The 24,527-nt window shown below is 37.8% G+C and overlaps 1 protein-coding gene across 1 annotated transcript; it reads right to left on the minus strand.

Moving 5' to 3' along the window:
* LOC6050190 lies at nt 1–24,527 on the minus strand. Its single transcript, XM_038256862.1, is given in 7 exon segments — nt 1–803; nt 806–1,082; nt 1,084–1,280; nt 1,340–1,714; nt 1,779–2,488; nt 8,037–8,213; nt 23,972–24,527. Coding segments are annotated over 6 exon segments (1,836 nt in total). The 5' UTR covers nt 8,086–8,213; nt 23,972–24,527; the 3' UTR covers nt 1–575.

The following is a 24,527-nucleotide window of genomic DNA, read 5'->3' on the forward strand; positions in this document are numbered from 1 at the left end:
TTACAATGTTGAAAGTAGATAGTTTTATTACTACACGCTACCATTTAGCAATCCTGTTACGTGGTGTGCTAATGTGTTGTATGTTAGCAAATACTGGGTTTCTACTATTTTCCTGAAACATTTAACAACGAGATACGTTTGATTGCATATCAATTTTGAATTGATCTATTTTCTTTTTTTTTTTTTTTGAGTTTTGCCAAATTGTGTCATAACATAGATATTTGCGTCACTCAAAGCATACAAGTTTCAATTTAATATCTTTAGTTTTGTTCTGCGTTTTCCGAATGTTTGCAAGCGGATGATCTCGGAATCTCAGCTGCTGACAGAATCTTAAATACATTGGCACACATGCGTGCGTGTGTGTGCGCGTTCACTGGTTTCTCTATTTGTCTGTGGCAAGGTTTGTGGGTGAGTGTTTTTAAAGCTGTGTGTCCTCGTTCATCCATAGCTACTCTAACAGTAATCACTCGAGGCTCAGGGAACAGTTTTTGGGGGGAATTTCCTTACATCCTAGGTATTGCACAGTTTGGAGTTGTATTTACAATTGTCTAGCGCGATTCGCTCCCGATCACCTTCTACCAGGGCCTCCACATGCTGTCGTCACTGGAACCGTCGTTGTGGTGCTCGTGCGAGGTGGCCTCGTTGGAGGAGACGTTCTCGTACGAGGTACCCGGAGCTATCGCGCACTTGCTGTCTTCTGGTTCGCGTTGGTGACGATCTTCCGACGGACTACCCGGGTTTGGGAGTTCTTTTTTGACGCTGCTGTGACTAGAGGGGTCTTCGTTTTGTTCGGGGATGTCCTCGGAATCGAGTACCGGGGTGGGTGCTCGTCAACTGGTTCATCGACTTCCATTTTGCTGACCGTACTAGATGATGGTTGCTGGACTTGGGGAGGAGGTGGTTGAGGGGTAGGGACTTTCGGTACAGCGGATCGTGCCATCAGGGCTCGGACGTCCTCGAGAGTCATCTTGCTGATCGAGTCCGGAATGCCGAGCGATTTCTTGTACAGCTCCCAGTAGTTTTCGTCCACGTTTTCCGGGAGTGTGTGCTGCAGGTTGGCCATGATGTCCGCGGTCAGCTTCGTGGAGTGCCGCCTGGCGTCGGTTTTGCTCGATCAACGTTTCAAAGTCCGTTGCGGGGTGGGCACTGCTGGGATGTGGCTCGATCATGGGTTGGGTGCTGAGACCAAGGGCCGTGGCCAGCTGAAGATAGTGATCTGGGATCAGAAGCGCCATCTGACCTTGAGGTGGGTACTGAGGAGGAGGTACGTGTTCAGAGTGCTGCAAAAAAACTTCGTAAAATTTCCATTAACCTTAATAAAATCTTTCTCAAAACTCACGTTGGAAACGTCCTTGTCGGATTCCAGAATCCCCGACGAAGGGGTCGGCGAGGATATCGCCGGTGATGCCGTGGCGAACCCGTTCATCAGCAGACCCGGCTCCTGCTTGACCATGCCCTGGTCTATCCGGCAGTTCTTCAGGTTCGTCATGTCGATCAGCTTCTGCTGTTGACTCAGTGACATGAGCTTATTCAACGACACGTGGTTCGCGAACGGAGACACGCTCGATCTGCTCCCGGGTGCGCTTGACAGGCCACCACCGAGGTCGGAGCCGTGCGAGCCAAGGTCGTCCAGGTGGTGAGAGGGGACGAGCGGTTGGGGTGAGTGAAGGGATTTTGTTCGGTGGCCACGGTTGTTGTTTTCATCCTGGTGGTGCTGAAAAGATAGAAAAGTTCATTTTAAACTTATTCAAAAACTCTTTTTTAGACTTTTCTCTTACCGACTTTGGCGTCGGCGTCAGCAGTGCCATCTCCGCTGTCGGACTTCGGTACGCCGCAAACGGAGACCGCCCAATTTCCCGGTTCGTTTTGCTAAAATCCAACGGGTTCGAGTCCTGTCCCACCCCACTAATACCCCCACCAAAATCCAAGATATCCTTCGTCTTCTTGTGCGGTGTCGTATCGTACATATTCTCCACCTTAATGCTATCACTGCATGTAGACCCGTTGACTTTAGGACAAATTTCGGTGTCAATTTCGGCGATACAATTGTCCAGGTGGCGCAACAGGCGTGCTTTCGAACCAGCGTCCGTCAACGTGGGTACGCTGGGCAGTGGCGGTGGTTCCGGAGTGGCCAGATAGCGGGCCACCTCCCGGGCGCAGTCCGTGTACCCGGCGCGGTACTTATCGATGGCCGGGTTGTCCAGATTTCGGTGCCGCTGGAAGTGTCGCACCGTCAGCTCCAAAATATCGGCCTTTTCAAGCTTCGAGTGCTTGCTCTGGCCATCACCAGCTTTGGTCTTGACCGTGGACTCCAGGATGAGGGCCTTCAAGATGGCCAGGCTTTGGTTGATTCGAGCGCGCCGTCGTTTCTCCATCAGCGGTTTGTTGGTGCGCTTGAGCGGGTCCTGAGATGTGATTAAACCGGCGGCCGTTACTCCGTTTTGGAGGTGCGCGTCAAGCTTGGACGATAGAGCGGTTGCACTGAGTTCTGAAAATGGAATGGAGAAGGAAAATCTGTAGCTCTTCATGAAAATACAAAGATAAATTTCCGTGCATCGTTTTTGAATAAATTTAGAAATAAAAAAAAGAAAAATTTGAAAATTCACCAAGGTTGGTTTTGTTTTAGCTGATTGTAACTTTATGAAATTTATATGAAACAGTTAAAAACAAATCACAACAAAATCTATTTGATGATATCTGTGATTCTGAGAAAAAAAATGAAAGATAAAATCTTTCATCTTTCAATTAATCTTCATAGTCTACACAAAAAAAATCATGGTAATATTACATCTGGGAAGGGGTACATCTTTTATGTCAGAAAAAATGTAATTTTACCTCTGAAAATGTGTAATTTTACCACTATTATGGTGTAATGTCACTTTTTCGGTCTAAATTGAGGTAAAATTACTTAATAAAAGAGGTAATATTTAACCCTCCAAAATTACAGCTACCAAATTTACATAATTTTTCACTGTGCAACTTCATAGACGCAACATGTATAGTTTTTGCCATCGTTTCAAAGTCATTCGTTAAAAAAATCTTGCAAACAACTCAGTGATAGATACTTTTCTCACAAAATCAATTACAACAGCCAGTTTCTATTGAAATTCGCCAGAATCTACGCAGAAAAAGCTTATGAAAAAGCTATGTAAAAGTAGTTTCTCAATTTTTTAATAACAAAAGTTACACTAAAAAGTATTGAAATTTTGTAAAATCCATATATTTATACCAAATAACTTAGTATTTTTCGTTAAATGAAGTTTAAACTCTATAAATATTTCAAAAATCACTTTAAATTCATGTTTTGAAAGATTTCCATCGATTTTGAAAAGTTTATTGAAGAAAAATCAAAGTGTCTCATTGTTACCCATGGGCTGAAATGAGTGGGGAACAATGAGACAGCCCTGGATTCTAAATTTTGGCCAAATCTAATGAAAGGACATTGTAGCCCAACTTAATCCCTATGGAACATTGAAAGAAATTTGAAGAAATATTAGTTTTGGTGTAAATGGCAGCCTACGAGCGAAAAAGTATTTTTTGTCCATAATTTACTTTTACACCCCAGAATCAAACATTTATAAATAACTTTTCAAGGAAGCGTCCATAACCAAAGCCACTAATATGGCAGATGTGTATCCAGTAGACACACCTTTCCCCCAAATATGAGCCTGATTGGTTAAAACTACGACTTGTGAGAGCCATTTTATCATTGTTCCCCGTGTCTCATTGATGACTACTGTACCCTACTTTGGAACAGTCAAAAACACTTTATGAAAGCTGTAAATCATGTTCAAAGTGCTGATAGGTCGATGATAGAAATAGGCTGAGAAAGGGTATAGTTCCCCTAAATCCGTTCAGCCAGTTCCAAGATATGTGAGTGCCATTTTTTCTACACTCATCTTCACACACATAAATTTGCTCAGAATTTGATTCTGATTCGATATCAATCCGTAAAAATAGGGCCCGCAGGTCTATTAAAAGAAACTAATTTTGTGAGTGATTTTTAAGCCTTTTCTCATCGAGGAACGCAGAATCCAAGTGTTGACTAACCGTCTACCGTTATCATTATCGTTATTTCGATGATGCTATCGGCGATAGTCCTATCGCCGAAAACAGACGATAACTCAATCATTAAATCTTGCAACCATACCATGTTAAATTTTCAATGCTTTCACTAAGACAGGGTGGCCACCTCGGGAAAAAACCGGGAAAACCGGGAAAAACCCGGGATTTTTATCCACCGGGAGAAAACCGGGAAAAACTCGGGAATTCGACTGACAAACCGGGAAAATATTTTATGTTTATTTAAATTTTGACAAAAGCCCCTCTTTAATGTATTCCATATGTTCTTTTCTCAAATAGAATATTATTCCTGTTATTCTAAATGAAGAAATCGCGAAAACTAGCATTTTTTTTCCTCTACAGCAGCGGTTCTCGACCACATGTACCCCTGTGGGTACCACGAGCGGTCTCAGGGGGGCCAGAAAAAACCCCTCAAACGAAATATTTAAGAGAAAAAAAAAATAAATTGATTTGAAGCAAAAGCTAACAACCATATTTAAGGTGCAGTGAATTACGGGCGAATTATTTTTGACCAATCAGAAAATGTTTAAAAAAATATTTGAATGATAAACGTATAATTTGCATTCATTAAGAAATTTTAAGAATTTAAAATAAAGTGCACCGTTTTAGAGTTTTTTCTTTTTGTTTTTTCTACGAATATTTGTTTCAAATTTGTAAATTGTGCCAAAAATATTCAAAAATATTTGAATGATAAACCTATAATTTGCATTCGTTAAGAAATTTTAAGAATTTAAAATAAAGTGCACCGTTTTAGAGTTTTTTCTTTTTGTTTTTTCTACGAATATTTGTTTCAAATTTGTAAATTGTGCCATTTAATTTAAAACATTCAAAATATTTGTAAAAATTATCATATGTTTCATAATTTGGATATTGTTAATTTGACCTTTGTTTGCTAAAATATTAGTTGTGCATAAGATTTAAATCAGGATTTTTTTAAGATAAGATTTAAATCAGGAGATAAGATTTAAATCAGGTTCCTCGGAGTAGAAAGAGATTTGGGTGCTCTCCCCATTCAAGCCTTCGGACTCCTAGGTTCGAGTAGAAACTTGCAATAGAGACCACAAAAGACCCGGGGGTCGTTAATGTGGATGGTTTGATTTTTTGATTTTTTAAGTTTGTTTCAAAGTATAAATACTCAAAATTGTTCACAAAATACGGGTTTTTCTCGAAAGTACACAAATTTCCAAAATATACAATATGGGTATCAAACGAAGCGAAATTTGGAATGCCTTTTCATTTTATTACAGTTTTTTTTAATTTTGAAAATACTTACATTTTCAAAAAATTCCGTATGTTTTCGAAATTGCTCATATTTTCATAATTTGCAATATGAGTATCATATCAGCAAAATCAAATGGCGTCTCGGGCGTCGCGAGGTGCGACGCATATCTTTTTCGCCGGGGTCGTTTTTTCGAAAAAATGCCAAACTTTGAAGGTCTGTACCGAGCTCCAGGATCCTCCAAACTTCAATGTTATATATACCAAAAGATGCGCAAGGATCTGGCCTACACGCCAGTGATGTTTTTGGTAAACGCATCGGTGGCCAAAATGCCTCAAAAAGTGACATTTTTGAAAAAATCTTTTTTTACGGGTTAAATCCCATTTAAAATTGAAGGGCGGAGCGCCATCTCCTGTTACGTCCAATCAAGCTCATATTTGGGATTTAGGCTCAGTATGCCCACCGGAACAAACCCCTGAATGCCCACCAAAAAGTCATTTTTGTTACATCCTAACATACATACAAATTGTACACTGAAATAAAAAAAATAGTACCAAATTCCTTTATTCTAGGAATTTTGCCTCTTTTTCTTATTTAGTAATCGGGATTTTTGGATTACTTAATAAGGAAAGGAGCCAAAATTCCTAGAATTTAGGAATTTGGTACTTTTATTTTTTTTCAGTGTATGCGTTTTCGTGAAAATATAAGTGATTAAAATAAAAATATGTTCAAAATGCAATCAAAATTTTGCTTCATTTGAAACCCATATTGCAAATGATAAAAATTTGAGTACTTTCGAAAAAATACGGTATTTTGAGAAAATTCGTGTTTTTTTCTCGAAAACAGACGAAAAATGTTAAAATATTTAAAATAATTCGCTTCGTAACCATGAGTATCAATTTTCAAATTATGAAAAATTTGAACATTTTCAAAAATACGGTATTTTGTGAAAATTTAAGTATTGATTCAGATAGCGGCCAAAATGACACCGAAAAAATATTTCAAAAAAAACTTTTTTAGTTATTTTTTGTACATTTTAGCGTGACATACTTTATGGATGACGCCTTGACAATTGACCACTCAAATTTTACTAAAATGAGGTCACAGAACTTGGTTTAGAAGTCATAAGTAAGAAATTTTATAAAAGAAACAATATTTTTTTATGATTCAATTTTCCGAAGTCTCATACAAATCTTTTTTATAAACAAACTTCAGATAATCGATATTTCGGATAATCGTGGAATCGGAAAACCGAGTCAGGACTGTATCAAAAATTTGTAAAATACCAAAAAATTCCCTAAGCTTTTACGTTTATTTATCGATCTGTGCTTCCAAAAACCAAAATTTGTAAAAAGATTTTAAAGTTGTAATATGTTTTAAAATTTAAAAAAAGCATCATTCAACACATTTTGAAATGTTAACTATTGAGTTAACGTTTTTAATTATTTCAATTTTACAGTTATTTTTGGTAAGCTTTTTTTGATAAACTTTTAAGGGGCCTCGTGAATGAAAATAATCATGGCGTTGACTTTCGAATTCGACAATCTTCAAAAAAATTCATTGTCTATAATAAAAAAAAACATTGTTTACGCAAATGCTAAAAAAAATATGCAATTTATTAAAAATATATATTTCATAACTTTCTAAAATATTTACAATTCAAATTTGAACTTGAAGCAATAGCAAAGTCACATGAAACAAGTTGATCTCGTGAAACAAATCTTAAAAGTTATGAGAATTTGTTTGAAATGTTTGTAAAATCAAAAAAATAGTTGACACCGGTTGAAAAAATGATTAAATTCTCAAGAAAGGTTGGGTTGCACAAAGTAAAATAAACCGATTTTAAGTTAAAGCTTTAACGCCACTGATTGAGAGTAAATGTATCAAAATAACATACACTCAACCCCCGGTGGTTGGTCACTTTTTCGTTTGACACTTTTTTAGATTGTACCCCGATGGTTGGTCAAAGTCAAACTAAAAAGTGACGAACTGTCACTTTTTACACGGCGCTCACGCAAACTATCAAAACAAACGTTTGGTAGTGAGTGTGAACTCAGTGTAAAAAGGGTGTCAAACTAAAAAGTGACCCCGTTCGTTTGACAACAGTTGGTGTCAAACCATCGGGGTTTGAGTGTATTACTGTGTCAGCGTATCTAATTTAAAAATTTATATTTCATGATAAATTTATATTTTAAGTGTAATACAGTCGACTCTCTGGTTTTCAATATCCAAGGGACCGTCGAGGAAGAGAATCATCAGTTTACAGAACGATGCAAAATGAAGACTCGATTGAAAATATTTTTTTCTTGATACCCAGCTATGTGAGAGAATCATGGCAAAGTCCATCAAACAAAAACAAACTAATGTCAAACACCCTTCAAGGCTTTGTTTCGCCAAGAAAAATGTCTATGCAAGCCATGAGAAAGTGGAATTATTGACAACCGGAAGAGATTTTTAAAGCAAACAGAATCCAAGGGACCGTCGAGGAAGAGATCCTTCAAGCAAGGGAAAATATCGAGGAATGAAGATAATTGAAGTATGCAGATTGAAGGGACTGAAGAATTCATCGATAGATGGAGAATTATTGATATCGAGAAGATCGACAGCCAGAGAGTCGACTGTATAACAATTTGGAGAATTTGCTATATTATAAGGCTTAAAATGCATCAACCCCCAATTACGAGATATTCATTGAAATCATAAAACATTCATAATTTAAAAAAATAAAACTTACCACTTCCTTGTTTGTGCCCCTTGTAGTCTTTATCCTTCTTTGCAGTCATTGTACGTTTGCTGACGATAAGGTTAAAACAAAAAATCTAGTCTCGATTTGGGCCGCCAGCGTGCACGTTTGCAAACACATTCATCTGGTTGAGAACTCCACGCAGTTTAAAAATTGATGATCACTTTTCTGAAAATTAAAATAAAAGAAAAAAATATTAGTAAATTGGCCATTTTTACCACTTCATCACATTCAAACTTTTCTCAATTCCAATCACTGGCAGGCAGTCAATAGATTAAGTTTCCTCTAATTCCACTTCCCTCCCTCAACAGAATTTGCCAGTTAAAATTTATTCTATTGTCCAATCGTTGCCACCACACGCTACGATAGAGGATCGAACCGATTCGGGCCGCTCGACTCTTCTCTGGCATCAACCAAAAATGCGTAAAAAATATGGTTCGATCCGGAGGTGCACAACAAAAACAAGGACTTTTTTTATTTCCATCCCCATCCCCTCAGCGAGAGCGTAGCCACCAATAAGCCATCACCATTTCAGGAGTACTGATCGGATACGGGGTTGAATTGGAGGGAGGAGAGGCGATGACGAACGTGTTGAGGTCAGGTTCCGACCGCCTACCCTCGACAATCATCCAAATGGCATCGCTGGCGCACGTTTTGGTCGCGGTGCCTGGACACGGAGTGTCTAAACTAATATTTTGACAAAATAAATCGTTAGAGATCCTTTAAATAAACTTCTAACAGAAATATTAAAAGGAACAAATCTAAAATTGATCTGAAATCGTTTGAAATAGACTTTTTTTGAAGTGCTGCAATTTTACAATAAAAAAATAATTTTCATTTTTTTGTGAAAAAGCCCCACATTGCATCGCAACCCCGCCGTGCTGCCGCCGGGAGCCAAAAGTTCGTCCTTTCTGAATTCATAAAAAAATAACGCGCGCGCGACTTCACCCCAGCCATCACGAACAGCAACTGTGAACGCAAGTGAGGTGTCATGCATAAAAAATAAACCACCCACACCAGGCCATCATTGCCGTCATCATCGGCGTCGTCGTCGTCGTCATGGCGGTTCCACCGGAAAACCTCCCAACCCACCAGCACGCGTCGCGAGCAACCAACCAACGCGTGCAGCCATCCAGTCAGCCACCTATTAACAACAACAACAACAACAACATCAACTCAACCCCCTCCACCCACAACCCAAACCATGGTGAGGGGGTGGGGGAAGCCGAGCGGGAAAAGCATTATGATTCGCGTTGAGTTGACTCTGGTTTGCACGCACGCACGCCACGCCACGCTGCCACTTATCTGAATCATCACCTCGTGCCCTCGTGTGACGTCCTCCCGCAGGACCTACCCAAAGCACCCCCACCCAACCAGACGCGGCCACTCTCTCCCACTCGACTGGCATTCCTGGTAATCGTTTTCGTGCACGCGCCACGCCAATTCAGAACCCAAACGTAACCATTACCGGCGCCCGCCAACGACCTGCCCCCCCACACTCAGGTTTCCCCCACCAAACTCGGAAGGTGGGTGGGGGGGAGAACGACATTTCAACACAGACGGGGCGTCGTCGTCGCGTGGCTACTGGTTGGCGTGGAGTTTCGTGGGTGGTGAGGTGGGAGAACGGCGCGTGAAGTGGCGCACCCCAACCATGAAATTCACTGGGGAGCGAACGAGAAAGTGTGGAGGGCTTCTGGGCGGAGCACGGTTGGTTGAAGTTGTGGGTAAATTTTAGGTTTTTTTTAAATAAATAAATGTCAAGCTAATACCATAATCTTCAAAAATAACTAGGGGAACAGCATCTAATTCCAGCGTGCCTCTAATGTTGGCAGGTCAGAACTTTGACATTCAATTAAAACTAATTAAAAGCGTTTTCAACTGAAATCGAGTGATAAATAGATCAATAAGAAGTGAGCAAGCAAGTTTCTATCACAAGTTTTGCAAAATTATCTGTTTGAACAGTGAAAATCAGCAAATTTGATAGAGTTAGGAGCGAGTGCTTAACCTGCCAAACATACGAGAATTTCCCCTAACTAGCTCCGTTCTTTAATTATTTTGCTTAAAAAAAAATGTAAATTTTCAAGATTTAAGTGCTTCAATTTCGTGAAATTCTATTTCAATCAGTGACATTTTTTCTCCAAATTATAAAGAAAAACAACTGGTTAATTCTCTACCAACTCACACGAAATCGGGAAAAGTTGCCCCGACCCCTCTTCGATTTGCGTGAAACTTTGTCCTAAGGGGTAACTTTTGTCCCTGATCACGAATCTGAGGTCCGTTTTTTGATATCTCGTGACGGAGGGGCGGTACGACCCCTTCCATTTTTGAACATGCGAAAAAAGAGGTGTTTTTCAATAATTTGCAGCCTGAAACGGTGATGAGATAGAAATTTGGTGTCAAAGGGACTTTTATGTAAAATTTGACGCCCGATTTGATGGCGTACTCAGAATTCCGAAAAAACGTATTTTTTATCGAAAAAAAACCCTAAAAAAGTTTAAAAAATTCTCTTATTCTCCGTTACTCGACTGTAAAAATTTTTGGAACATGTCATTTAATGGAAAATTTAATGCACTTTTCGAATCTTTATTGACCCAAAAGGGTCATTTTTTCATTTAGAACAAAATTTTTCATTTTGAAATTTCGTGTTTTTTTCTAACTTTGCAGGGTTATTTTTTAGAGTGTAACAATGTTCTACAAAGTTGTAGACTAGACAATTAAAAAAAATGATATATAGACATAATGGGTTTGCTTATAAACATCACGAGTTATCGCGATTTTACGAAAAAAAAAAGTTTTGAAAAAGTTACTTTTTGCGTTTCTCTTTGTTTCGTCGTCCGTGTCTGTCGCGGGTGACGATGAACGGCCATGATCGATGACGACCAACTTTTTCAAAACTTTTTTTCGTAAAATCGCGATAACTCGTGATGTTTATAAGCAAACCCATTATGTCTATATATCAAATTTTTTGTAATTGTCTGCCCAACAACTTTGTACAATATTGTTACACTTTAAAAGATAACCCTGCAAAGTTAGAAAAAAACACGAAATTTTAAAATGAAAAAATTTGTTCTAAATGAAAAAATTACCCTTCTGGGTCAATGTAGATTCGAAAAGTACATTAAATTTCCCATAAAATGACATGTTTCAAATTTTTTTACAGTCGAGTAACGGAAAATGGGAGAATTTTTAAAACTTTTTTAGGGTTTTTTTCGATGAAAAATACGTTTATTCGGAATTCTGAGTACGCCATCAAATCGGGCGTCTAATTTTACACAAAAGTCCCTTTGACACCAAATTTCTATCTCATCACCGTTTCAGGCTGCAAATTATTGAAAAACACCTCTTTTTTCGCATGTTCAAAAATGGAAGGGGTCGTACCGCCCCTCCGTCACGAGATATCAAAAAACGGACCTCAGATTCGTGATCAGGGACAAAAGTTACCCCTTAGGACAAAGTTTCAAGCAAATCGAAGAGGGGTCGGGGCAACTGCTGTGTGAGTTGGTGGAGAATTACCCAACTAGGGGAAATTCTCGTATGTTTGGCAGGTTAAGCACTCGCTCCTAACTCCATCCAATATGCTGATTTTCACTATTTAAACAACTAATTTTGCAAAACTTTTGGTAGAAACTTGCTTGCTCACTTCTTATTGAGCTATTTATCACTCGAGTTTAGTTGAAAACGCTTTTAATTAGCTTTAATTGAATGTCAAAGTTCTGACCTGCCAACATTAGAGGCACGCTGGAATTAGATGCTGTTCCCCTATATATTTTTTTCGAAAATATTTATTTTTCCCGTGTTCAGGAGGTCATTTTGAGCAACTTATGTTCTACGAAAAACTTTTCTTCTCTTGTTTTATTTTTTTCTTGTTTTATTGTTAGTATTTTAATATGCATATATCTTGTTTGGTTTGTGGTAGTGCGTGGCCGAATGGTTACGCTGTCCGCTTTGTAAGCGGATGATTCTGGGTTCGATTCCCATCTTCTGCAACCTTCCATCGGATGAGGAAGTAAAATGTCGGTCCCGGCCTTGGTTGTTAGGCCGTTAAGTCATTCCAGGTGTAGGAGTCGCCTCCATGCTATAAGTACAAACAACACACCAAACCAAGCCTACTCCGGAGGAATCGCTGGGGCGGTTGGACTCGCAATCCGAAGGTCGTCAGTTCAAACACTGGGGTGGAAGGTTCCTTGGAGTAAAAAGAGGTTTGGGTGCTCTCTCCATTCAAGCCTTCGGACTCCTAGGTTCGAGCAGAAACTTGCAATAGAGACCACAAAAGACCCGGGGGTCGTTAATGTGGATGGTTTGATTTTTGTTTGATACTTTCTTAGGTACTAAATTTTCATAATTGAAATACGCCAATTTTAGTACCCAAAAAAGTACAGGTCATCGCTCAAAGTAAGAAATTATCAAGGTTTTAGGGAAAATAATGATTTCTGCGTCATTTTCTAGTTTTAACTTTGAAAAAATAATGGATTGTATCAATCAAAATCAGGTTATACTGATTTTTTTAATTACAAAATATCCTGAAGACATTTAAAAATTGTCCCACTGTGCCTCACAAAACTCCCACTGCGAAGCACAAGGATTCCCCACAAACTTTTCATCCCCGGTGGCGTTCCACCACCGAAGCCACGTGTGTCACTCACCGACGACGACGACCCAAACCGCGCTCAGTGTGATACCGCACCAACAGAGCCAGCAGCCAACTGAGTGAGTTTTGTACAAAAGCTCACTGGAGGGGGGCAAAAAACGAGGCGCCAAACGCTAACCCCACCCCACGCACCACGTGTTCCGCTCCTTCTTCCACCACCCTCGCACTCTTTCCCTGTGATTTACGGGACGTCGCATATTTCACTGTTGCTCGCGTGCCGCCACCGTTCATTGGAGCTGCCTGACTGACTGACTGGATGGTTCTATCACCTTTAGGTAGGGGTGATACAATTTTCACAAAAAAATATCTAAAAATATTTTTAAGGCTAATAACATCAATCATTTTCAAAAATCTTTAGTGTTAAATTGTACTAAACCATGAAATTAAATTGTGTTTAAAGAAAATTCCCACCACAGGCGACTCCGTTCCAGCTCGTTCTGCCACAAAAACACTCCCACCCCCCAGAAAAGTCCCAAAGTGACAAAAAAAGAAACAAAAAGCTGGCAGCTAAAAAAAAGAAAGCATAAAAATCCTCAACCCTCCCACCAGGCTTAGCACAGAGCAGAGAAAAACAGCACGCCCCACGGGCCACAGGACAAGTGGGGACAGGAGAGCAGGAGAGGTTTGGGTAAAAAACTCCTCGACAGCACAGCAGGACGTCTATAATCATACCAAACCGCAGCAGCAGCACCTCCAGGTTCAGGTCCGGACGATGCTCGCAAAACGTTCCGAGTCACCGGGGCACCTAAGGGATATCGGTTCTCGTGGGTGGGTGGGGAACAGTCGGGTGGTGCTGTTGGGGAAACTTTAAATACATTTGGAAATTTAGTAAAAAATATGGGGCTGATCATTTTTTCTTAATGTATTTTTATTTTTTTATTTTAAGATAAAGTTTTTTGATTAATGACGAGATTGATTTCCTACATACAATTTTGTACATTTAATTTTGTTCTGATATGAATGTCTAGATCAACCTATTCTCGTCACACATTTTTAAATAAGCTTATTTTTAAATAAGCTCCGACACTTTTGAAACTTTTTCAAAATATCTGAAAACTGAGATATTCAAAAAAAATGTAAATTTGGAAGGTGTAATTATGGAAGGACACTTAGTTTCGAACAACAAATATTTTTGTGATGAGTGAGTGTATTCGGTTTGTTTTTTTTTTCGAAAAATCCTCACATACAAGCAGTGCACAAGCCACAACAATCGTACAAGGAGTCATTCTTATACAAAATTAGCTGAACTTTTCGAAAAAAACACTTTCAAAAGCACACGATTGAGTTTTTGGGGTTAAAAATTCGAAAAACTTGTCAAAAATGGTCAAAATCACAACTTTTACAAAAAACTTTTTTTGTAAAATTCTGATAACTCGTGAAGAATACATGCAAACCCCTTATGTCTATATATCAAAATTTTTGTTTTTGTCTGTTCTACAACTTTGTAGAACATTGTTACACTCTAAAATGTAACGCGATTTTAAAACTATTTTTTAACTTTTTTTTATGAAGAAAAAAGTTTTTTCGAAATTTTGAATTCGCCATCAAATTGGGCGTCTAATTTTACACAAAAATCCCTTTGATACCAAATTTCTATCTCTTCACGGTTGCGAGCTACAAATCACTGAAAAACGTGCCTTAGTAAAAAACCAGAAAAATTAAAGGGGTCGTACCACCCCACCGTCACGAAATATCGAAAAATTGACCTCAGATTCGTGATCAGGAACCAAAATTTCCTCAATTTAGATTGAAAAAGTGATATTACACCAGAAAAGTGGTAAAATTACACGATTTCAGAGGCAAAATAACACATTTCATCTAACATAAAAGATGTACCCCTTTCCAGATGTAATAATACCATGATATTTTTTTTTAATGTGTACATTAAGGGTCGATGATCTTTTTTCTTTTCAGAAATTCAGCGAATATTTATTTAATATTGTTGCCGGGTATTGATTAAAGGTCGTAGATGGTGTCATTCACTCTTGGGGCAATGACTGCCAATGATGGTTCTGAATTAAGGGTCCAGCAATAGTAAATTGACATGAAAAATGAATCACGATAGGTAAAACAACACAAAGAAAACCATTTTTTGATTGATACATTCTGAATCAAGATTTGAAAGTTTTTTTTTTAGCAAGCATGGCCGCAAAATGGCTGACCGAAAATTATATCTTTCAGAGCCTGAATCGAAATTCTGGCCATATTTCCAAAACAACTTTGCAATTCTTCTGAACCATGTTGTTAATTTTCCATGATTTTTTAAAATTTTCTTATTTTAAAATCAGGTCTGAAAGGGGTAAACCAAAAAAATCACAGTTATTTATTCATTTTATTTTTGGTAAAGTTTAAATAATTTCACAAAATGCTGAAACAGTTCACCGGAATAAATTTAAAAAAGTTACAAGAACCTCGAATTGTTGTTGTTACTTTAATTAGGAATCAGATGTATATTGTACGAGACAAATAAAAACTTGTAGAATTTGGTTTTGAAAAAATCATCGCTGACTGATTTTTTTTTCTAATTTGCGCTATAAGGAACAAAACTTGGAAATAAAATAATCGGCTTATATTTTATGATTTATGGTTGGATGTGTTTTTTTTCTAAAACTATTCAAATTGAAATAAAAATAAGTTTAATTTAGAGAAAAAATCAATTTACAATGAAATAAAATCGAATATACAGTAGGGTGCCCAGAATATGGAACTTTTTTCAAAACTTCGCTCCACAAGCTGAATATTGTTCCTTGACCTATTTTAGGACTCTGAGCCAAATATGAGCAAAATCGGTCATCATTTACCCATTGATACTCAGAGGTGAAGTTTGTATGAAAAAAATCAAAAAAATGTATGGAAAACCCAAGTTTCTTACGGTTTGGTCTGCACGGTGTGCTACTTAAATCAAAATATTCCCAAAAAAGTCTCTTTTGTATGAAAACCACTTTTTTCGCCCATTTTAGGCTCGGGTATCAATTGGTTAATCTCATCCAATCCAAAAAACGTTTTCCGCTTGTAAAGCTGGGAGTCATTTTTTCTGGGCACCCTAATATACAGTCATCCCTCAAACAGTTTACAGATCGGCCAATGTTCAACAAATCGATGCCTCTGTGCTCTCTTGTACTAAGCTTGCTGGTTTTCTTATCTAGTTAGCATAAGAGAGCACAGAGGCATCCAAATCATGAAAAATCAATAACTGAACATAATGATTTGCTTTTACCTTCATGTGAAAGCTTTTCTTGCGATCTTTCAATTGATGTATAGACCGGCTGTATATTTTTACGTTTTATATCAAGTTTTTAAAGAAAAACATTGACCCTTGAAATCCACATACCTATTCGGAACACTTTTTTCTTACAATGCAAACAATTTTTTTTCGCTCCAGGAGTACTTATATTTTACAAAATAATGACTTCACACTCTGAAACCAATAAAACCCATGCTAAGCATTGTTTTATGAATGGTCCGATAACTTTTTTGTGAAAATATCAGTTAAATTCAGGTGTTCCACAATAACCCACAATCATGGAACAGGCAATTTGCAGACAGTGTTTTGCTGCTCTGGAAAAAAAGTCTTGAAAGAAAGGGTTTTGTTTGAAAAGTACTACTTTTACTAGTGAAATAGCAAGAGAATGACCAAATAAAGGTCCTATAAATAGTAGGGTCGACAGAAAAGGTGCATTTTGCATCTTATTGACAAAATACCACAAAAATGTTCCGAATTTGTGGCTGTTCCGTATATGACTGTAGAACAAAATTTCACAGAAAAAAAACACACATTATTTATGAGACTATGGAAATCTGTGATTTTATAATGCAGGACTAATAATAAAGCCATTACAAATATTATTCCAAATCAGGCCATAAAATGAATAACATTTTTTTCATTTTAAAAATCGATTGTAAATTATTCAAAATACGATTCCACGTCAAACAGTAAGTATCCAATTGGTGCTCCGATTTAGCTCAAATATGGCATGGGAGTTCCATGGCCAAAGTAATAAGACTCGTATTTTTTGTTTGGCGATTAGGGTGCTCCTATACGAAACAGGGTGGTCCAAAAAATTCGCAAAAACCGCATTTTTAAAAAAATCATATCTCCGGAACGGCTGAACCAATTTAATAGCGCCACAATTCAAAAGCATGATTATTAGTTGGGCCTTTAAAAAAGAAATGTTGAAGTCCGAAAAAACCAGCAGAATATTTGGAAAAGACATTTGAAAAATGCATTTGTTGATTTGAAGGCCTTAGACCCAAGCTACATATCCAAAAATTGCGAATATCCATTATCAGGATTCGAAGATATGATTTTTTGAACATAAAATCTGTGTTTTCCGACGCACCGCACCCAGAAACGGGAAAGTGAAAAAACGGGTAAAAATAAACACACTTCAAAACATTAGAAAATCCATAACTTTAGAAGAAATTTCTTGATCGGGTTGGTATCTTTGGTAAAGTTATAGTTTAGTGTAATAAATGTCAAAAATGTAAACTTGGTTAAATATTAGCTCATCATTTTAAAACAATATTTTCAGATTGTATATATCAGATCACATATCACGACTAACATTTGTTAGGCTACAAATTTATTATTTTCACGCTTTAAAAATGTTTGCCTTGATTGCGAAATTTTGGAAAGTGTATAAAAAATGAGCAAAACTAGTCAAAGTTTATTTTTTGACATTGAAAATTTAATCAATTGTTTTCAAGATATCGTCGTTTGAAACATGAAAATTCTCAGCTAGTTGAAGGGATATAAATTGGATATGGTACACCTTATGAAAATATCACTCAAAAACATTTCAATTACAAAATTATATTTACATCCAAAATTACGGCCGAAATAAAAACGTCTCTCATGCACAATAGCTCAAATTTTGGCACTTTTGATCCATTAAAAAATTAAGTTAGGTTGGTAAAAACACGTATTTTGGAATGATTTCATAGCACATTGGTATTACTTCTGCAGCTCCCAAGTTTGTAAGGAGACTTGTATGAAAAATTAAAGATGCCAAATGGCTGTATTGGACATAAGTAATAGATGGGCTATTTTCATCCAAATCAACAAACAATTGAAAAATGGGCAAAAATTGCGAAAAACTACACTAAAATTAAAAAAAGTACCAAATTTCCAAATTCTAAAATTTTTGACTCTTTTCCTTTTTAAGTAATCAAAAAAAAACATTTACTAAATAAGGAAAAGTGGCAAAATTCCTTGAATAAAGGAATTTTGTACTTTTTTTTTTATTTTAGTGTAGCGGATTGCCTTTCTATACCAGTGTCCTGGAAAATATTCAATTCAATACACCACCATTTCACGGTAAATTCTCCTCTCCTTTCCACCCATTTCGTCCTGCTGGCCCTTGGGGGTAACGCGGGTGCTGCTGCCGGTCTGACACTGCCTCTGCCTGGTGGAAGGTTGCTTCCAAACGAACGAGAGTGGCCGGATTCTGCTTTTGTCGCTGGCGCGCGCTGTCTGTCTGTCTGAATGTGCTTCTGGCTTTTTTTTCTGGTTTTGGTAGTTGAATGGGGTGAGCTTTCACAACCCTCCGCCAACCTTCCCTTTTTTGTGAATTTGTCTTGCTGCTTCGTACGTAGTACTGGTGGCGGCAGTGTGCACGTGCGAAAATATTGTACGGATTCGCGTGCTGGCATAAACGAAGCGAACCCAAAAATTGCCACCAGGAAAAAAGAATGTTTCCCAAAGAGAAAGCCCGTAGAAAATACCCATTTGTCATGCTTTTTCGTCACGGCTGGGTGCCACCACCCGAGGTCTGCTGCACGTGGAAGGGGGTGGGGGTGGAATGGGATTTTAAGTGTGCGAACGATGATTTTTGATTCCTCTCGGTTCTAACTATGTGGCACCGGTAAAAACGGAGCTTGGTCAGGTGGGACTTGAACCAATCATAAACGGAATGGATACGGTAGTGAGAATTTGTTTGATTTCGTTCGGTTGAGTTGGTACAGCTTGGTTTGATGATGGGATAACTATTTTTCAAAGGAATAAAAAAGTTTGGTATCTTGAACATTCGTCAAATTAGAATTTAACAAACATGTTTATCATACTTACTTTGAATTATTAGTAAGGTTCAAAGGCTCAATCGACTTATCAAATTGATGTATTTTGATCACTTTAAACAAAACAAATCTAAAATCGGACGATCCCCGTCACGTGTTGGGCGACACCATAGCCTTCGACGTCATCACCAGAAAATAAGTTATGTTGGGTTTGATGCCAACATTCTACCTATCCAATTCCACACGCTCACGCACCGACATTCGTATCGTCGTCGTCGCCGGGAAATTCTCGTCAGCATGGTATCGCAGTAAAACTTTGATGCCTCACGCGCCACGTCAGACGGTCGTATTTACACACTTTGGCATCAAGTCCTGCCCTCCCTCTTTTTGAGAAGCGAAAAGACATGAAACTTAGTTGGAGATATTTTTAAATAAACTTTTCAGATAGTTTTTGAAAAATTGTTATAAATTGATGATTTTATCAATTTTTAGCCAATGAGCTGCTACTCCGTTATTGACAGATCAGTTGAAGTCAAAATGATCAGTGGAAGCCAACCATCGAACCTTTGAAGATCCCTTCTTTATTAGTCAATACCGGCGCCCTCCCAAAAAGCCTGCAGTTCAACAAAAGGGAGGAATGTACACGGCTTTTCGCTATAAACCTGTTGACACCGCATGAGACCGTTGAATCCACAGCATCTCCTTCAACCATCATGGGATTGTTATTTTTTGGGTTAGTAGGATAGGCTTCTCGATGCCTTCCGAGCAACGATGCTAAGGGAATGTCTTTCTTGTTATCATACCAAAACACTCACGCACTGTTATTTCAGTACTTAATACTTGTAATTTTGTACCACGATTGCCCAGAGGACTTAAACCGTCCGCGTGCCTTTCGATCAACGATGATATAGAAAGGACTTCTCTGGTTATACTAAACAATTGGCTCGTTTTTCTCTTTTTCACACACAATGTCGCTTGCTACCACTGCACAAATTGAATTTACAAATTGAATTTGCAGAAAATAATTAATACTGATCTCTCAACAAAATAACGGCGAAAACACAAAAAATCCTGCAAAGCATCCGTGTGGCTTCACTTAACCCAACCGACCCTGTTATAAATTGATGATTTTACTTAGCATAGCATAGCATTGGTGTCTACCCGTAGCTGTTACTTCGTTATTGACCAGTGCTTATAACTTTTGATAGGGTTGTCAGTTCTTCAATGTTTTGGACGCGTTAGAAAGGTCTTTTAAATACCTATCCAACGATAGGTCGCATGAGAGATCCGGACAGCATTTTCATCAAAATATCTGAGATCCGGCCTCAAAAAAGTGCGTAAATAACACTTAAGTGCTTATAACGTTTGATAGGGATGTCAGATTTTTAATATTTTGAACGCATTGGAAAGCTCCTTTGAATACTTATCCAACGATAGGTCGCATGGGAGATCCGGACAACGTTTTCATCAACATATCTGAGATCCGGCATTAAAAAGCGTATAACTAACACTTAAGTGCTTATAACTTTTGATACATTTGTCAGATCTTTAATGTCTTGGACGCGTTGGAAAGGTCTACTAAATACCTTTCTGAAAATGTATAGCATGACAGGTTTTCTAACAAAAACCACCCTTTTTACAATCTTCCGGATTTTTTGTTAAAATCTTTTTTTAGCATAACTTTTGAAGTTCTTAACTAAACTGCATATTTTTTAATAGCGACTTATGGGACCCCAAGACGGATCGAATGAGGCCAAAACGGACAAAATCGGTTCAGCCAATGTCGAGATAATCGAGTGACAATTTGTTGATCAACATCCCACCACACACACAGACATTTGCTCAGAATTTGATTCTGAGTCGATAGGTATACATGAAGGTGGGTCTAGGAGGCCTAATTGAGAAGTTCATTTTTCGAGTGATTTTATAGCCTTTCCTCAGTAAAGTGAGGAAGGCAAAAAGCAACCGTATTTTTTCGAAATTTCAAAAAGCTTTATGTTTATGTAGTTAATTTTATGAAATTTAACATATAAACAATTTTGTTTGTCTTCATTCAAAAATAATTTTAATGTTTAAAAAAAAGAGTCCCAGAAGTTTTTTGCAGGACTGTGATCAAATAATTTTTTTTTTGTACAAAAAAATATTATAATTATGCTTCAAAGAGGTCAAATTCAATTTGATTGGTTTTTAAAATTATTTTTCGAATTCGAATTAATTTTTTCACATATTTTTTGTATGTTTGTTTTGTGGAAGGAAAAAAATATGATTGAAGACTTATTAAAATAAAACAGTTTGCTGACACATACAGATTGAAAAATCATGAAAAAGATATTTTGTAAACTTTCTTTTTCTTTTTTCTTTTTTTTTGATGAAGAGTGTTTTTCACAACAAAAATAAATTGCGAGCAATTTAACGATTTGGGGGATACTTAAAAAAGAAATCATTGTCTGTCAATATTTTTCACGAATTATGAATAAAATTTGATAAACCGATGGAGGCAGCGTTTTCATAACGTCACATACCGGAAATTTTAAGATTTAAATTTGTACCTATGTGAAAATTGCCAATATGAAATGATATTCCCAGCCATAAATTTTTGCTTCATATTAGTATAACTGCCATTACGCTTTGGCTAAATTATGATTATTTTTGAAAATTGTGTATTAATAATTATTCAATATGATTAAAATATTTAGGTATATTCGGTACCGGTTCGGTTTTAATCATTTTTATAAGATGGTAGTTAGTTTTAAATAAAAATAGTATAAATTTTATTTAAAGGTTTTGTCCAGCAGCCTAGGCCAAGGGAGGAGAAGAGGGGGGGGGGGGTCAATATTAAATAGCAAAATAAAAACTAATTTCAAATGGCAAGCTTAATTTTCAAAAAGAATTGAAAACAATGAATTTAGAAAAAAAATCCTTTCAAGCCTTATTTGTAAAAAGTATAAAAATTTAAATAAGTGGCAGTGCGTGGCCGAATGGTTACGCTGTCCGCTTTGTAAGCGGATGATACTGGGTTCGATTCCCATCTGCTGCAACCTTCCATCGGATGAGGAAGTAAAATGTCGGTCCCGGCCTTGGTTGTTAGGCCGTTAAGTCATTCCAGGTGTAGGAGTCGTCTCCATGCCATAAGTACAAACAACACACCAAACCAAACCTACTCCGGTGGAATCGCTGGCGGCGGTTGGACTCGCAATCCGAAGGTCGTCAGTTCAAACACTGGGGTGGAAGGTTCCTCGGAGTAGAAAGAGGTTTGGGTGCTCTCCCCATTTAAGCCTTCGGACTCCAAGGTTCGAGCAGAAACTTGCAATAGAGACCACAAAAGACCCGGGGGTCGTTAATGTGGATGGTTTGATTTTGATTTTTTGATAAAAATTTATTGTTAAACGATGAATTATCAAATAAGTTTTAAAATTGTTTTCCCGAGTCACAACCATACATATATATTTTTCATTGAAATAAAGATTGTTTCTATTTTTTTGCTTATCGTTTCCTTTGAAATTTTTTTGAGATGTGATAAATAGCTGTTTAAAGCAGGTTTGTGGAGCCAAAAATACTTTTTTTGCAACACTCTAAATATAAAACCTTCGTAAACCATGAATTCAAAAAAATATAAAGACTGGAAACATCTGAAATTTACAACATTAAGAGTGTTTATTTATAACTAATTGTACACAATTTTGAAACTTCAAACTTGTTTTCAAGAAAAAAAAATATCAAATTCCATCAGGTCTGGGAACAAATAATAAAAAACAACTATATTGATAAAATGATAACTATATATAACATAAAACATTCTTGGCGAAACTACTAAAAATTTAGACTTTTCCAATGTTCAATAAGATTTTCTCAATTAGTTATTTCATTTGTATTACTATTCCATGGATGCAATATGGTTCCGAAACGTTTAATATTTGTTTGGTCTAGTGAAAAAAGCAAGATTCGTATCAAACTTCTTTATTTTTAAACTAAAAAGCATAAGAAGCATTTTCAAGGTTTAAATAAGGATTCTCAAATCCTTTATTAGATCTTGAAAACACTTCTTATGCATTGATTTTTAAAAATAATGAAGTTTGGCATGCGTGTAATGGACCAAATCTTCCCCTGGGACACCCGGAACCGTTGACAGTAAAGGAGAATTAAATGTATTACTGGACCATCCTGGTCGTTCTTCCAACGGGGTTTCAGAACATGGTTCTTGAAGCCAATTCTGTGCTGCCTTAAATTGGGGCATCTTTATACGTCGTATCATATACGTCGGAATAAAAGTTCTGATGAAACCCTGGCCATATCTTGGTTCCCTGTTGTCCACCCAGAATGAAACCCCCTCCAAACGATTCCAGGATCTTTTACATAAGAAAACTCTTGATAAGACTTAGGGAACTAGCCGCGGTCCAAGGTCTGGGCAATCGCAATGTTCCCCGAATTTATGAAAATCGTTGTTTGATAGCGATTGTTTGAAAACCCGAGTTTTTAATTTCAATTGTTCAATTTTTCTCCTACAAGTTGATTTATTGAGTATCCCTTGTTTTTGTTTCAATTTGGTCACCCTGTGAGAATGTATTTTTATTCATTTTAAGTTTAAAGTAAAGTATTTGATTATTTTTAATTACAGTTAACTGTAAACAAAAATAAAAAAAGAATTTCATAAAACAATATAAACCACAAAATTACAAAGAACAAACAACTTACAGAAACCTTGATGAAACAATTTTGACTTTGAACTTTATGATGTAGTTTATTAAAAGTTTTGTAAAACTGCCAAAAAACCTATAAATTTCTCTTAAATGAAAAAGTAAACCACAGTTCTTCTAAAACCACCACCAGGATTTCGTCATGTCGATTGCAAGCTCATATCGCAATCGGCGCCACCACGCAACAAACCGTCGGTCGTCACAGGACAACCAACCAGACCCGACTCTGAACGTTTCGTATCAACGGTTCAGACTGAACACCTCCACCAAGACGGCAGGGTGTGAGCAAAGGTTGACACGTGCCAACGAACGTACATTGGTCAACGGCCACCCCGTCGGTCGATGACTGATTGCTTCGAGTGGTCAAACGAACCCACCACCATCACCAACTGCCCAGGAGCAGTTCAACGGTTGACATCCCGAAATAAAAGGATTACGACCGACCGTGTGAGTGACGGGTGTCGGAAAGGTTATGATTTTACGCTCATTTTCTTTTTATGACCCCCCCGAGGATTACTGCCCAAATGTGGGGTGTATCCCCAAGGACGGGAGGATTAAGAGGAATCTACCTTTTTTTCGCACTTTTTGTTCTCGTTGGTTTTGTTCCGTTGATTTTGCTACCAGCCGTCGAGACGATCTGCGGTATCCTTTTTCGCCAGAAAGTTTCCGTATCCCAACGGTGAGGCACCAGCACAAGAAACCACACTAAATCTTGTTCCGGACACACTTCCCTTTGTGGTCACTTTAAATCCTTGAAAACCCCTCTTCTTCGTTTACCCTGCCCCTCTTCTCAAGTCACACTTCAAAGATCAAGATTCTTCTCCGCTCGACCACCCTTCAGAACACGTGTTTTGAATTCGAACCATCCAACCGAACCGAATTTCAACACGTCGGCACCGGTCTCTCCTTGAGGACACAAAACTCACTCCAGGACCACCCAAAACCGGAGAGCGCAGGCAGTGGGAAAACGCGTGCGAACGTTACGAAGTCGTGCCACAGACTGCCGACTGGCGGACGATCGTCCGAGTGTCGTCCTCGGGTCGTCTGTGTTATTGTGCCTCTTCCTTCTCCGCACCAGGTTCAGCAGCAGCAGCAGCTGAGGAAATCCTTTTGTCGGTCTGGCGG

This window comes from Culex quinquefasciatus, chromosome 2, assembly GCF_015732765.1.
Source record: "Culex quinquefasciatus strain JHB chromosome 2, VPISU_Cqui_1.0_pri_paternal, whole genome shotgun sequence".
NCBI classification, from domain to species: Eukaryota; Metazoa; Arthropoda; class Insecta; order Diptera; family Culicidae; genus Culex; species Culex quinquefasciatus.